The sequence below is a fragment of the Pipra filicauda genome, unplaced genomic scaffold (genome assembly GCF_003945595.2).
Source record: "Pipra filicauda isolate LSUMZ 115617 unplaced genomic scaffold, ASM394559v2 scaffold497_size843975_pilon, whole genome shotgun sequence".
Classification (NCBI taxonomy): Eukaryota; Metazoa; Chordata; class Aves; order Passeriformes; family Pipridae; genus Pipra; species Pipra filicauda.
Genome location: NW_024104639.1, coordinates 592,737 through 609,972, shown reverse-complemented (window position 1 = coordinate 609,972; position 17,236 = coordinate 592,737). Strand labels below are relative to the sequence as shown.

Genomic DNA, 17,236 nt, shown 5'->3' with positions numbered 1-17,236 from the left:
CAAGTAAAATAAAATATCTGAAAGGATATTAATTAAAAAAAAATACTGTTCCACTTACCAAGAAATATCTGATAGGGAGATTAGATCACAGAATCACAGAATCACAGAATCGATTGGGTTGGAAAAGACCTCCGAGATCATCGAGTCCAACCCTTGGTCCAAATCCAGTCCATTTACTAGATCATGGCACTCAGTGCCACGTCCAATCTGCGTTTAAAAATCTCCAGGGATGGTGAATCCACCACCTCTCTGGGTAGCCCATTCCAATGCCTGATTACTCTCTCTGTAAAGAATTTTCTCCTGATATCCAACTTAAATTTCCCCTGGCGGAGCTTAAGCCCGTGCCCCCTTGTCCTATTGCTGAGTGCCTGAGAGAAGAGACCAACCCCCACCTGGCTAGAACTTCCCTTCAGGTAGTTATAGACGGTGATGAGGTCACCTCTGAGCCTCCTCTTCTCCAGGCTAAACAACCCCAGCTCCCTCAGCCTCTCCCCATAGGACTTATGCTCCAGTCCCTTCACCAGCCTTGTTGCTCTTCTCTGGACCCGCTCCAGCACCTCAATATCCTTTCTGAACTGAGGGGCCCAGAACTGAACACAATACTCAAGGTGTGGCCTCACCAACGCAGAGTACAGGGGAAGGATCACTTCCCTGCTCCTGCTGGCCACGCTATTTTTGATACAGGACAAGATCCCATTGGCCTTCTTGGCCACCTGGGCACACTGTTGGCTCATGTTGAGCTTCCTGTCAATTAGTACCCCCAGGTCCCTTTCTGCCTGGCTGCTTTCCAGCCACTCTGTGCCCAGCCTGTAGCGCTGCAGGGGGTTGTTGTGGCCAAAGTGCAGGACCCGGCACTTGGCTTTATTGAACTTCATCCCATTGGAATCAGCCCATCTCTCAAGTCTATCCAGATCCCTCTGCAGAGCCCTCCTGCCTTCCAGCAGGTCGACACTCCCTCCCAGTTTGGTGTCATCAGCAAATTTGCTGATGATGGACTCAATCCCCTCATCTAAATCATCAATAAAGATATTAAACAGGACTGGACCCAACACAGACCCCTGGGGAACACCACTGGTGACCGGCTGCCAGCTGGATGCAGCTCCATTCACCAGCACTCTCTGGGCCCGACCCTCCAGCCAGCTCCTAATCCAGGAGAGGGTACACTTGTCCAAGCCATGGGCTACCAGCTTTTCCAGGAGTATATTATGGGAGACAGTGTCAAAGGCCTTGCTGAAGTCTAGATAGACCACATCCACAGCCTTCCCCTCATCCACCAGGTGGGTCACCTGATCGTAAAAAGAGATCAGGTTGGTCAGACAGGACCTGCCCCTCCTAAACCCATGCTGGCTGGGTCTAATCCCTTGTCCATCCTGAAGGTGCTGTGTGATTGCACTCAGGATGATCTGCTCCATAACCCTGCCAGGCACCGAGGTCAGGCTGACAGGCCTGTAGTTGCCAGGGTCCTGCTTGCAGCCTTTTTTGTGGATTGGGGTGACATTCGCCAACCTCCAATCATCTGGGACCTTCCCAGAGAGCCAGGACTGTTGGAAGATGATGGAGAGCGGTTTGGCAAGCTCTTCTGCCAGCTCCCTCATCACCCTGGGATGGATCCCGTCTGGTCCCATAGACTTGTTAGGATCCAGCTGGCTCAGTAAGTCGCTAACTACATCCTCCTGGAATACAGGAGGGCTATTCAGCTCTCTGTCTCTGTCTATCTGCTCTAGAGGCCAGTTGTTCTGAGGGCCACCTGTCTTACTGCTAAAAACTGAGGCAAAGTAGGTGTTAAGTACCTCAGCCTTCTCCTTATCTTTGTTAACTATATTTCCCTCCAAGTCCAACAGAGAATTGAGGTTTTCCTTGCCCCTTCTTTTGCTATTAATGTATTTATAAAAGGACTTTTTGTTATCCCTAACTGAATTAGCCAAATTAACTTCAAATTCCACTTTTCTTTCCCTAATTTTTTTCCTGCATGACCTAGCTCTCTTCGTAAATTCTTCATAAGTAGCCAGCCCTTTTTTCCACAGTCTGTAAACTTTCTTTTTATCCCTGATTTCTTTCAGAACCTCCCTATTTAACCAAGCCGGCCGTCTTCCCCTCCGGCTGGCCTTTCGGCACACTGGAATAGCCTGTTCCTGTGCGCTCAAAATTGCCTGTTTGAAGCATGTCCATCCCTCCTGGACCCCCTTGCCTTTAAGGGTTGTTTCCCAGGGTATGCCCTGAATTAGTTTTTTGAATAGGCCAAAATCTGCCCTCCGGAAGTCCAGAGTAGAAGTTTTAATGATGGCTCTCCTTACATCCCTAAGGATTGAAAATTCTATTATTTCGTGGTCACTATGCCCCAGGCGGCCTCCAACCACTACATCATCCACCAGCCCCTCTCTGTTTGTAAACAGTAGGTCTAGTGGGGCCTTACCCCTGGTAGGCTCATTTACCAGTTGATGAAGGAAATTATCCTCTATACACTCCAGGAACCTCCTTGACTGCCTCTTTTCTGCAGTATGAAGCTCCCAGCAGATATCCGGCAGGTTAAAGTCACCCATGAGCACAAGGGCTGGAGATTTTGAGACATCTGCCAGCTGCTTGTAGAATAATTCATCTCCTTCATCATCCTGGTTGGGCGGTCTGTAACAGACACCCACAAGGATGTCAGCCTTGTTGGCCTTCCCCCTGATTCTGGTCCACAGGCACTCAACCTTGTCACTGCTGACCTCAACTTCAACAGAGTCAAGGGACTCTCTAACATATAAAGCCACCCCTCCACCTCTCCTACCCTGCCTGTCCTTTCTGAAGAGCTTGTAGCCCCCCATAGCAGCACTCCAGTCGTGTGAGTCATCCCACCACGTTTCTGTGACAGCAACTATGTCATAGTTTTCCTGCTGCACTATGGCTTCCAGCTCCTCTTGTTTGTTTCCCATACTGCGTGCATTGGTGTACATGCACTTCAGCTGGGCCATTGATTTTATTCTCAACTCAGGCACTACACCCTTAGGCTTATTTCTGGAGAGCCCAGTTGCCGCCCCTTCCCCCTTCAAACCTAGTTTAAAGCCCTCCTAACTAACCCTGCCAACTTACGGGCTACAGTTCTTTTGCCCTTCCCAGATAGATGAAGCCCATCTGGTTTAACAAGACTAGGCAACATGGAGTTTGCCCCATGATCAAAAAACCCAAAATTTTGACGATAGCACCATCCTCTAAGCCACCTATTGGTAAGCTGTGCTTTCCTAAACCTCTCCTCATTTATCTCCTCATTCATCCCAGCTAGCACAGGAACTGAGCCAATTACTACCTGTGCTCCTGTCCCATGAAGTGATCGGGTCAGAGCCTTAAAATCTTTTTTAATTACCCTGGTACTCCTATTATTGATGTCATCACTTCCAACCTGGACAACCAACAGCGGGTAATAGTCTGAGGGTTGAATAAGCTTAGGAAGTGTTTTCGTAATATCCCTCACCCTGGCCCCAGGAAGGCAGCAAACTTCCCTGTGGGATGGGTCTGGCCGACATATAGGGCCCTCAGTTCCCCTCAAAATGGAGTCACCAATTACAATAACCCTTCTCTTTTTCCTCTTACCTGTAGTTGTAACAGATCCAGTAGACCGGGGGTAACCAGAAGACCTTGTAGACAGATCTTCCTCCTGACTGTCCTCCATCAGACTTTCTGAAACCAGGGCCATATACCTGTTTTTTAAGGGCACCCTGGCAGGTGAAAGGGGTCGAGAGGGGGTGTTTTTGCCTCTACGACCAGGCACCTGTTTCCATTCCTCCCCATCCATATTGTCCGTTCTGTCTGCCTGATGGCAGGGGGGGCTGGGCTTCACCGCCTCCTGCTGGGCTTCCTTAGGAATCGAAAGGGTGTGACTCCACCAGTCAATTTCCCTTTCACTCTCCCTTATACTTCTTAGCCTTTCCACCTCTTCCTTTAGCTCTGCCACCAGACATAGCAAATCATCCACCTGCTCACATCGTATGCAGGTGTTTCTCACGCTGTCCTCTGGTAGCAGTTCTAGGCTCAAACAGTCTATGCAGCCAGAGGCCTGAGTGGCTGCATCCTTTTTAGAGGGTTCTGTCTGTATTGACACCCCTCTACTGGTAATAGGAGCAACAGCTTTCATTTTTTTGGGAGGCATGACTGTGTTGAGCTGTGAGGAAAAAGCCGCAGAAATAACTTAGGCTTCTACCCTGCCTGTTTGCCCTGCCTATGGGAACTGCCGTGCCACGCCCTCACTGACGTGCCACGCCCCTGTTTGCCCACTCCACTTTCTTTGTGTGTTTAGTGGAAAACATGATTAAGATTTCAGAGGATGAATTAATTATGCAATTTTGTAACATCTTGGTTTTCTTACTATTATGCATAAGTATTGATGTTTTTGCTGCAGTGTTATTGCAAAAATGTATTTTACTGTTAATAAGTGCAATATAATTTCAAGTTGAATTCAATACTACTAGCATTATTTGCCTCTGTATTATTGTGGAGTCTTTGTTCTGTTCTGATGTAACTGCACATCTAATTACACATAATTTTAAAGTAGACCAAAAGTAAGACACTTTTTTTTTTTAAATTGTGAATGAATATGTGTCAACCTTAAATCTAGATGTGGATTTCTGTTTAAATTCTTATGTTTAGGCTTACAAATTTTGTGACTAGAACAGCACAAACTATCAAAAATATTTTTTTAAACTAAGATTAAGAAGATTTATGAGTGGTTTTCTCTGCTTTACTCAATTAAAGCAAAGCTTCTTCCCTACACAATTTCCTATGCCCTGTCTATCTGTGCCCTCTTGACTCTCTGTACTTGACTGCAGTCCCTGGGCTATGATACACACATACACATGGGCAAACATATTTATATATGTGAATATGCCAAACTGACTGTTCCTCAGTGTATTTATATTCCCATTTACACCTCTAAAGGAAAGTGTTTCTCTTCCCTTTGGACCAAGTTACAATCCTCATAACATACATCAGTTTTCCAGCTTTCCTGTCCTGGCTTTTGTTCATAGAAACATGTCCTTCTTTAATTGCCAGAACCCCAGTGTAACAAAGTAATATGAGCTTTCAAGGACTTGATATTAATCCATCAGAATCCACGTCTTTAACCACAAACACTCTCAGTTCTCAATTATAACTGTCATTAAAGGCAATTTATTAAAGCATTAAAAATTCTTGCATATAAATATTTTGTCATTTTTATCTATATGAAAGTTTGAGAAACTTTTATTATTTTACATAGCGACAGAGTAACCATGATTAGTACTTGGGTAGCAACAATGTGCTTTATTTTCTTTTCTAATAATATGGCTGAATTTTGCTCTAAGTGAAAAATTCATTGTTTTCTTAAAATGCAGCTGAATTTTTTATCCTTCAGCATAAATATGCATACAGTGATTTAACGTACAGGATATTAAAAATGGCCATGTTTCTGATACTTTTATTTTACTAAGAAAATTACTTTTACTTTTGATGCCTCTCTATCCTACTTGAGCCAGATTACAGATGTCAGGAGTAAATTATATTCTTCACCTTCGCTGCATTTAGTCAGTGAGGTACAATTATTTAGTTGGTATTTGAAGACAGTTGTATTGCACAAAGTGCAATTAGTTATATTGCCCTTTGAGTATATATTAATCAAAATCTAATGCAATTATCCAGAACTGTAATAAACATGTAACCTACATAAATAAGTAAAATTATGGTGCTTTAAGGAAGTCAGCAGAGTGATGATACCTTTAAGTTATTATGAACCAAACCCTTTGGGTTAATTACAATAATTTATTGTAGAATATGCTAAAGTTGCGTGCAATTATTAATTAGAAGATATATTTTATTTACACTGATGAAAATCTTATTTACAGACTCTTCTCTCAACTACAATTATTTATTTCTAAAATATATTTATTTATTTTATTTCCTAGGTTATTCAGATAAATTTTGAAGAATTTGATCTGGAGATTGGTTATGACACACTGACGATTGGTGACGGAGGAGAAGTGGGTGATCCTAAAACTGTGCTTCAAGTGTAAGTATTTTGCATTTACAATTTGTATGCATTGAAGAATGTAATTAGTGTGGTTTTGGTGAGACTAAATAATTATTAGGATCAGGTAAATAACAAAAACTAATCTTACTGAGATTCTAAAATTACTGAAGGTGACAGTTTAGATACATTGTTACATAATTACTGCTCTAAGTTCAGAAAGAGATGAGCTAGACATCACAAAAGAAAAAGAAAAGCTAAAATTAGAAGATTTTAAGATGCATAGTCTGGACATTCATGTGTAGACGTAAATTTTAGGTGCTACTGTGCCACGTTTATAAGTGTGTTCTCAAATTGAAAGTGTGTAAGAACATAATTGAAAATAGATAAATGGACAACTTATACACAAACTTTTACAATCTCCTAGCAAGGTTAACATGACAAAAGATATGCTATAGAATGCTGACCTTTAAGTGCTTATTGACTATCATGGATAACTCAAAAAGCAAGTTAATATAGTGATGAAAATTACTACAGAGAAAGGCTGAATAGGATATTACTTAAACCACATATTTCAAAGAAGCACTGAATATTGAATAAGATTCTTATCATCCATTGACATTCTTTTAGAATATGTGAGCCCAGATATCTAGACATATCACCGATATACTTAACAATCACCGATTAACTTCAGAATCCATATTTCTCAAATACTAAACTTGTGGCACTAATTTTTGTTCATTCCACAGTCACTTGAAAATATACAGAACACTGTAATTAGTATTGTTGTCTGTCATTTTATGTAGCTCCAGTTCTGTTCTGAGTAAACAATTCAGTATTTTCTAGGAGAAATGAATGCCTCTTAAATTACATTGTATTTAGTTTTTTTCAAATGGGAATCAATTTTATGAAAAAAAAAATCCAAACCGAAAGTGTGATTTATTGCTTAGAAACCATATTTTGCTTGTAAGGGATTGTCTAATATTTAGAAAATAATTTTTTTAGAGGCCAAATATTATTTACTTGTTATTTTTAAATAAACTGACCTCCAGGAAGTACCTCATGTTATCATTAGTTCAAATGAGTTAGAAATTAAAACACAGATACGAACAGAAGGAAATGTGAGAAAAGTTTAGTACAAAATATGTTTAATCATAAAAAAAAAAGAATAGCAAAATTAGGATTCCTTAGAATTATATTCACTATGGCATATTTAATGGAAATGTATTAAAACAACTTTGTGTATTGCAGTTTTCCATTATTCACCATTAGAATGATATCAAGAATTAGTTTGCTTGAGTACCCTGAAACCAAGGTTTGCCTCTTTCTCTGTCCTAATTTCACCTCATTAATATTAGTAGTTTTACAGCTTTGAACAGAACATACAGCTTTTTCAGGATTTGCAGATTTTTATCATGAATTCCCCCTCAGATTTGTCATTCAGAAGATAGATTATCTGACCTTCTAGTTTTTTAATTGGTTTTGTAATCATTCTATCTTTTTTGTTCTGTTCTATTTTGTTTAATATCTTTGTCAATGGTCAGGACAAGGGTTTGAGCGCACCCTCAGTCAGTTTGCAGACAACACCAAGTTGGTCAGGTGTGTTGATCTGCTGGAGGTTAAACAAAGAGGTGAAGCTCACGGGTCTGTAGTTCGCTGGATCTTCCTTTCTCTCCTTTTTAAAAATGGGAATGATGTTTCCCTTTTTCCAGTAACCAGGGACTTCAGCTGACTGCCATGACTTTTCAGATATGATGGAGGGTGGCCTGGCAACAACATCCACCAGTTTCTCCAGGATCTTGGATGCACGTTTTCAGGCCCCATAGACTTTTGGCTTTTCAGTTTTGTCAAATAATCTCAAACCTGCTCCTTGCTTACAGTGGGAGTGACCTTCTCCCCCAGCTCCCGCCTAGAGGGTAGGGGAAAGAAATGGGAAGCCAGACTGCCAGTGAAGACTTAAGTCAAAGAACTTATTGAGTACCTCAGCCTTCTCTATATCCATTGTCACGAGTTCTCCCTTCTCATTTATCAAGGTGGTCACACTCTCCATGGCCTTTTTTTCCTGACCAGTGTTAGAAGCATTCATGGGACATTGTTCCAATGTCAAATGATGGAAGAAGCTGCCCAGGGAAGTGGTGGAGTCACCATCCCTAGAGGTGTTTAGAAGATGTGTAGATGTGGTTTAATTACATGGTTTAGTGCTAGACTTGGCAGTGTTTGATTAACAGTCGTAATTGATGATCTTAAAGGTCTTTTCCAGCCTAAATATCTGACTCTTAGCAATGAGAAGACCAGGATTTGCACAAGTATTTCAGGTTCAGTTGCTTTAGGGTAATGCAAAGTCTCTTCAGTGGATTGTAGATGTGTTAATTGCTTCTAATAATAAATGTGAGAAGTGAGGAAATACTGTAATTTTTATTTTATAGGCAGTACCAATCATTAAAAATATATTTCTGATAATGCTGGAATTCAATTTTGCTATTCTTAGATTCCTAAACTATATGGAATCTTCTCTCATGTAGAAAGAACCTTTATTAAGTACCAATTCACCAGGTCTCATTAAAATTTAACTGAAGTATTATTACTGAATTACAGTATGCATTGAGGCACAGTAAAATAATATTTTAAATTTTGAGTAATGTGGTAAAACATTCTGTCCAGCTTGTAATTCATTGAACATGTTAGTATTTTATAAAAGTATTTCTGATGACAACACTTAGTTGGGGAGAAATGATGAACATACAGTATTAAACTTGTCACAAATGTAAAGGAATTCTGAAAAATTTTCTTTAATAAAAAAGTTAATTAGAATTTTCAAGTGTTAACATATGATAAGAGAATCTGTTCTGTAAATAACTAGGTAAATAATTTTAAAGAATTATTACTATAGTGATCCTGGAAAAGCAGAAAAGAGGTACCTCATTAATTAATGGGGTTTTAATATTAAGTAACATTGTATAATCAAAATGTATATAAATCACAAGTATATTATTTTTGTTTACCAGTGGAATGATTATTCTGTGATCAGAAGTAACAATGGTGAAGTTATTAGGATTGAAATGCATAAAAAATTACATAGAAGATGGAACATAATCGAGTACTGTAAAAAGCATGTAAATCTTTTCTCCTGTGGGCCATGCAGACTTTGTCTGAGATATGATGCATAACAAATAAATCAGCTGTTGTATCATTTAATTTTTGGATTTAAAATTTTAAAATAATTATCTTTCCTCCAGAAAATTGCTGAAGAATATTAGTTTGAATATATCTGGTTTACATGTTGATAATGTCAAAACATTTATCTTCCAATTTATCAGTTAATCAGGGAACCTATCCAAGTGCTTAATCCTCTGGTTTTACTGGGCACTGCTTGATAGGAAGGTTCACAACTGAAAACTGAAGTTAAGTGGCATTTCAATAGAACTATGCTTCCTAAATTGATAATTGCAGTCCTGATTATTCCTACTCTGTGGATGTTAATCACAGAAGTAGCTAAACTGCAAAGCCTTTTCAGTACTTGTCATTAAGTTTCCCTGAGTGCCTGTAGTTCTGAGCCTATGTATACGTGGACCCAAAAATGTGAGTTTGCTCCACCCTAGGGTGAGTCTGGCACACAGGTGAACTGAAAGCTATACATTTTTTTGTCTCTTTGATAAGATGACTGATATGAAGGCATGTGTTAAGCGTTATTACCAAGGGATAGAGGGGTAGAAGGAAAATAAATGGTGGATGCTCTTTCATACATCAGTCCCAGCACTTTTTCAGGATGTTTGGAAGTTTGCTTTCAGCAGGTAGTCTGACAGTTGCTGCAGGTGACTTTTAAACGCAATATGCATCTGGGCACGGATTCCTGTAACACACGTTTGGAAAATCCAGTGCACAAGACATGAAACCCATTCTTAATCTTTTCGTATGCTTGCTGTGTTGGGTGTGCATGCATCCAATCTCCCATATTACAGACTGTCTTCTGCAAATGGAGAGTGTTGGAATCTTCTGAATATCCTCTAATCCAACCTTCAGTGTACTCTCTCAGGGGGAGAATGTGTGTCACTAGCATGTGGGAGGTGTAGTTCTGGAGTCGTAGAGGAAGAGGTGGAAAACACCCTGCTGAGTATTGTAACTGTTAGGCTTTTTAATAAAAAGAGAGACTTCATAATCACATACTTCCATTTCTACTGCTGACAGTGTTCACTGTTCATCTTTTGAAAAGGAAGGTGTAAGAACTTGCTTCCAGGAGAGAAATCCAGGTAGTGAATCCAGGGTAGAGGAAGCCACATGAATCCATGGAAAGAAAGAAAGAATAATTCACAACTTAAGAATTGTGTTATTATCTTAAATAATTCTTAAATGCCATTTTTTCTGAATCTCATTACTCTGTGGCCCCTTCCCAACTCTCTTACAGGGATCCTGAAGGACTTAAAAATAGAGCAACAAGTGATTTATTGTGATAAGTGTTTATCATAGGAATTATTCTGTCTGACACAACAGAGATAAATATTCTCAATGGCCTTAATATTCAAAAAATATACTGTCAATCACCAGTTACAATTACAAAACACTGTTAGCCATTACATCAGTGTTGTTTCTGAGGAACATCCTGTTAATCTACTAGTTTGGCAAAGACTGAACTCACTGACGACACTTTCCCTTAGTGCAGGAATGAGCAGTTAATACGTTTTGGCCAGGCATTTACTTGTTCTGTTCTGGCAAGAGGCTTTGTAGTAGCTCCATCTGTGAACACAGATGTGGGAAACAGACATGAATTTCTCCCACAGTAGAGCATTTCATACAGAAACAAGCTAAAAAAGACCAGAGGGGAGAACTAAAATTAACTGCAAAATGTATTTAAAATAGTCCATTTGAAGTTTCAGCTATCTTTAAAAAATGGTTACAACTGTGAAAAAAATGAACTAACAGTTTGCACTCTTATGCAGTCTTGTGCTTATGATCCATTTTACAAGAATGGAAAATGTTTTCGAACTTTTCAGCATTCTGTTCCAGATGATAAACTCTTACCAAATTTGAGACAAAGTTTTGGGAAAAAAATGTAATATGACATAAAACTGCAGCTTTCCCAACATTTCCTTTTTGCTATCATATTATTTCATTCAGTAAACAGAATGAATATTTAGGGTTGCATTGACTTGCAAATTTTTGCAAACAATATGAAAAGTGAAAAAAAATAAAAAAGAAAAATCAAGTTTAGTTCTTTCTAATTAATCACCATCCTGCAACCAACATTAGAAGGGTTTAAAGTTGTGACATTTGTTATTTTTCTTAATGAAGAAGCAGACGTCAGACTGTTCTTCCATTGTTGTGGTAGAGGTGATGAGGGGAGGAGAGAGAGTGCAGGCAACACATGGACCATCATAATAGTGTTGCTATATAAGAATAGCAGCTTCCTTTTCAACATGCAAGGCATGTATTCCAAAGTGAGTAGTTGTATACCAGAGAAATCAAAGAATCAGTGTAATGCCTCATTATGGGCTTCTAGTGCCTTTGATATGCCTGCACGTACCCGAGTCATGCACACAGGGCTGCCAGATAAGGTTCAGGATTAGGGAAGTTACGTGACTTTCTGGACCAGCAACTGAAATATTTCAACACAACGTGAGTAGTAGTTACGTGTGTTTATAGGCTGCAATCAAATTTGCAGTCATTGGAAACTTGAGAGCTGTCTTGGCTAGCCAGCTGGGAGATAACTAAATTAGTGTGAGCTGAATGCAATGAATTTATAAAACATAAAAAATGCTAAATAGTTGTTTAGATTCCTTACAAAAAGAGAAAAAAAATCTAGTTACTTAAATGGCTTTACAGATTTTTTTTTTCTATCTATAGGTTAACTGGGAGCTTTGTACCAGACTTAATTGTGAGCATGAGCAATCAGATGTGGTTGCACCTTCAAACGGATGAAAGTGTGGGATCAATTGGTTTCAAGGTTAACTACAAAGGTAATGATACAACACTGGAAGCACATGTAATGGTGTACCAAAAATTAAGACAATATTATGAAATGTTTTTCTTTCATATTAGTGGATGAATTCTATTTCCAGTTCTTTCAGTTTTAAAAACAGGAAAATGCAAGCTGAATTTAAAAAAAATAGAAAAAAGTTAATTTATTCTTTTAAAGGTCTTATGTCACATGAAACTGCACAGCTTTTATTTGCTGTGTTCTTACAGCAGTTGGGTTTTGGCATATAGTTTTACCTTTATTTTATGGTATTTAATATTGAAAAATATTAAAATGAAGTAATTCTTTGATTATTTAAAGCTAAATGTGTAAAACAAATGAATACTTCCAACTTTTTTTGAAAATTAATTATGCCTATCACAACAGAAAAAAAAAACACTGCAAGTGAAGAACTCGAATTTCTGCTGAGCTTGAGCCAAGACAAAGGACAACTTACCTAATAATGTTCTTTATGATCTTCAAGTGCATAATGCCCAATATAAAACAGCTGTTCCTATTTGACATTTCTGGGAGAATAGGCAGTTTTTATAGACTATGAACAGCAAAGTCAACCAAAGACTAAAGTACAACATATACATACATACATATGCAGTTCTATATTATTACAGAATTAGTTATGTGTATTATTCTTATACTACATTTAACAGAGCTGCATGTATTCTTGTAAGAATTTTTTTAATTGAATGATTTCTGCCTACCACCCAAACCAGCTAATAGAAAGTGTGATTATTCAACAGAAAGGGAAAGACAAAAGTTAAACCAGTGACTGCGTGTATTAGAAATGGAGCTGATGTTGCTGAGAATGGGAAAATGGAGTGAATAAGTGTACTGAGAGTAAACCTGTACAATGTGACTTGTTGGCTTTTTTTCTGTCCATAACTTTCCTTTGGCTTTCCATGTCTATTAAGCCCCATAGTGGTATGGCATGAGTGCACTTCGCTCTTAATATCTTGTAGACTAAGACAGAAAGATCTTAGTACTCTGTTGTATGGTGGCCATTAAGAACAAGGATTTCCGCATTCCAGCTGTTGAAAGGGGCAAGAAAAATAAATAGTATAAACAAGTTTAAGAATTTGTTAATATAGCAAAACTTGAAACATAGCTGAGTGATCTGAACTCCAAATAATCTGCACAGGTTAAGTTGTTGATTCTATTATTTACAGGATTCTTTTCTAGTAAAATTAATTTTGCTTGCAACAATTTTAGTTTGCAGAAGGCACAGGATTATTGTCTGTTCTTATAATGTACTACTATGTCTTGTTTTATTCATGAGTTACATTTATTCTTAGAAGCTATAGTTCTGCAAGAATAAAATTAATCAAATATGAATAGGTAGAAGGATACAGAAAGGGTGAACATTCACAACAGCATCTCCATATAATCAATTTTGTGATTGCGTGCCTAGATATTGAGCCTGTATTTCTTTCTTGTCTTACAATGGTAGTTTACACTAGTTCACTAAATAGCACTTGAATGCATCAAGCATTCAGTGGGACAGATACTGTGTGGTGGGGCTTGTTTTGGGGTTTTTTTTGGTTTGTTTTGGTTTCATTTTATTTTGTGGGTTCCCCCCCATCAATCCAGAATATGGGATAATTTTTTTATATAAATTGCCTTCACTTAGATCCCTGAGAGGATGTATTCATTAGAGAAATATTGGGCAATGTTCATAAAACGAAATGGGAGGAGTAGCAAGGGCAAGTCAGGTTTGAAGTGGTTGCTATTTCTGTTGTCTTTCCTTTGTGTTGAACTTCTTTCTTGTAAAGATGGTAAGCTCTGAAAACGTGTAAATGGATAGTATTTTGGATGATCAGCTATTCTGAAATTTAAGTTTTGGAATTAATGAATTGGAAGATGAGAGAAAGTCCAGTGAGGTAAACTGAGTATTTATGTTAGAACAATGCATTCAGGGCTATGACAGAACTCTGAATTCTTTATAGAATCAAAGAATTTTAAAGAATTTTCTCTTTTCAAAGACTTTTAAGAATTACTTGAAAGAATTATGATTTCTAGGAGTCAGGGTCAGAAGACATTTTAGTTTAATTGATTTCATGAATTATTAATTATTAATTTTGTGAATTACTCCCAATTACTAAGTTAGGCATACAAGTACAAGTACGCCCAACTTGCTTGTACATCTCTTGGCTAGATGAAATTCTATTCCTTTAACTTGTTCCACCTCACAAATTTCACTATCCAATTAGACACCTAATTATGGCTGATTCTGTATCTATTTATGTCTTATATAATAAGGTCTTGTAAGTTTCTGCTTACATCAAAGGTACAATTAAATTAGCATTTTAGATTAGATTCAGCAGTTTGATTTTTGAATGGAATCTTCTTCTGATCATTCTCACTGTCCTTGTTTTAGTTTCCATCATGGAGCAATCTTGAAAGGCACAAATTACACTTGTTTGAGGTAACTCATAATATGCAATTTAATAGCATCCAACTCCTAATGGGCATTTATCAGGACCTTATAAAGCTTTTCCAAAGTAAAACCACTAAAACATAATTAAATACTCGTAGATAGTATGGATACTGTATCTTTTATTATTTCAATTTAAAGACCTGCTTATGTTGGAGTTAATTAGTTGATATTGTACTTGATAGCAGTACCTACTAACAGCTAAAATAATTTATCACTAAATGGTTTTGATGCCGAAATATCTGCTTTAGTGCTTCTGAGACTCAGCTAACTGGAGGTAGTGGAGATGTACAGGCCTCATTCCATCAGAATTCATAAGGACATTCTTCAATGTAATTGACATTTAGTTCTGAGTCTGGCAGACATTTTTAAAATATAGATTGTTCCAAATCCTACATGGAATATGATGGAAGGAAGTAAAGGTCATTACCCAGTGCCCCTCAAAATGGTATACTTGCTCAAGGTGCAAGATAGAAGGTCACTTCCTTTCTGACTGGAATAGAATTGAATATACCATACCATTTTTAATTATAGAAATAGACAAATAAATTTTTGAATACCTCCGCATTTATCAGTTTTCAGCTGAGTAACTCCTTTAAACTTATATTATTATAGGAACTAATATTTTATTCACTTTTATGTATCTGCCATTTGAGACAATCTAGTAAGTTTCTCTGAAATAATAAAATTATGTGTCTACTTGTACATTATTATGTGTCTACTTGTACATTAAGATGTTGCGTATGGAGTTATTTTATGGTTTTAATAGGTAGATCCCATTGTAATTATTTAAATATAAAAATAGATATAAGTATTGGAGAAAGTATTTTAAAGTAAATAAGTTTTCATTGTTGTTTTGAAATTCCTTTTACAGTAACCCATAGAATAAAACTAATTAGGAAGGTAGAATAATGAATATCAGGATTGGGCAGGACAGAAATACAAGCACTGCCTTACTAGAGATGCATTTTATCTGTTACCTCACTTGTATAAGCTGGCTTTGTTTGTTTGTTTGTTTGTTTATACGGTTCGAATATATATGTAGTTTTATAAAGTAAAAGCATGGAATATTTAGAAATCTGAAATTTTAAGTTAATTATTTTCAAATCATAATTTTGGGGATTTTTTTTTTTTAATTACTGTTCACAAGTTGCATGAATACTTTGGATCCTTCAATATTTCAGGAAATGGTGCCATATTGTCACAGTAGCACTTCTATTCCCAAAGCCATGGTGAAGAGGAAAGAAGTACTTATCTAAACAATAGAAGAGAGACAATCTCCAACATATCCAAACACTGGAACTGAATGGTCTTCATCTATAATTGAATAAAAAAGAGCTCCAAAAAATACAAGACAAACAAATAAAACCATGGCACAGCCTTCAAACACTAGAAACCCAATTTCGTGACGTAAGATTTTGGAGAATTGTGAATATATTTAAATTCACAAAAACCCTTGAGAATCTAGTGATGGAATCTTACAGTTCTTGGAAAACTATACATGAGAATTTTAAATGCAATAGCTTTCATATACACAAGCTTCCTTTTGTGACTTTGGACATATGTGCAAGATTAAATTCAAAATATTTCTTATACACTTTCTCAAAAAAACCTGTATGACAGAATTTGTGGAATTAAAGAATAATGTAAATAATCATGATGTAAATTAATAGAAAAAAAAGGTATTTTAAGAAATTAAATCAGTAATGTAAACACAGTGCAAAACTATTCTGTATTAGGACCATGTGGGAAAGCTGAACTTCTGTTTAGGTCAGATTTGAGTTCTCTGAAACAGGAGAAACTATCCTCAGGGCAGTGTAATTCTGTTGGGTCCTGATATCAAACCCTCGGTTTCTGAGCTGTGGCCAAATCTGAGGGAATTTTTTTTTTGTGTGGTGTCTTGGTTTTATTTTTCCCTAAATAACTGGCTACATGCTCTTTAAGACCTCTTAAAACAGTAGATTCTTCTGATAGTTCTACCTCCTATCAGGACAAAATCTGTACAATAATATATCAGATATACTCTAATCTAATTGCTTAAGAAAATAAAGTTAAAGAAGGTTACGTTGACTGGAGTGTAATGATAAGTTATAGAAGAGGATTGTTTCATATGCCAAGTTAGGTAGGAGTGTAGGTAAAAAATGAATTTAAAGCAAAGTAGACTTGCTTATTCAATTTTCTACATCAATGATCTAATTTTAGGATATGGGATTTACACTCTGACACCCAGTATTTCAAAAGATTTCTTTTTGCTTAAAGCATGACTTTCATGTTGCTTCAACCACTGTGGCAGCCTGGGGTAGCCTTCTGGAGTTCGTGATCCGCATTTTCATCCTATTTTCCTAGCAGTAAGCACTGAGTTGCAGACACATCTGAGGTTTTTTTGTCCCAGATGGCACAGAGATATTTTTCCATGACTAACTGCTCAACAGCCTTTGCTTTTTTACTGGTGACAGAATACTGAATGATCTGAATTATGCAGATAGTTTAATCCATTATTGGGAAACATGAATTTCAAATGTATATGTGAAATAAGATACATTTGCCATAACACAAGCTTAAGAAAGGTCTCACAAGTTGTGAGAGTAACTTACCTATGAAACATATGTCTTCGTGTTCATTCTACCAAGAAAAATATAGCTTTAATTCTTGCTGTTAATATTACAGGCTAACTTAAAAAAAAAATTCTCAGTGAGACTGTGGACAGTTTCATTATGTAGTTTTTGGTTTTGGGTTTCACAGGACATTTGAAGTGGTTTTCTTAGTTAAATACTACATAGTCCTCCTTTTGTGAGAAAGGGGGAAGTGAAGCTTTTGTCCTTTCTGCATATCAAAATCAGGAATTAAATCTATGACAAATTTC

The 17,236-nt window shown here is 37.2% G+C and overlaps 1 protein-coding gene across 1 annotated transcript in view; it reads left to right on the top strand.

The window, feature by feature from the left end:
- CSMD3 (CUB and Sushi multiple domains 3) overlaps positions 1 to 17,236 on the top strand; it is a gene marked incomplete at its 5' end in the record, with an annotated part of 538,890 nt that overhangs the window by 224,349 nt on the left and 297,305 nt on the right. Inside the window, 2 exons of the mRNA XM_039386640.1 lie at positions 5,913 to 6,016; positions 11,813 to 11,925. Of these exons, the coding sequence (XP_039242574.1) occupies positions 5,913 to 6,016; positions 11,813 to 11,925 (217 nt within the window). The remainder of the gene's footprint in view (positions 1 to 5,912; positions 6,017 to 11,812; positions 11,926 to 17,236) is intronic.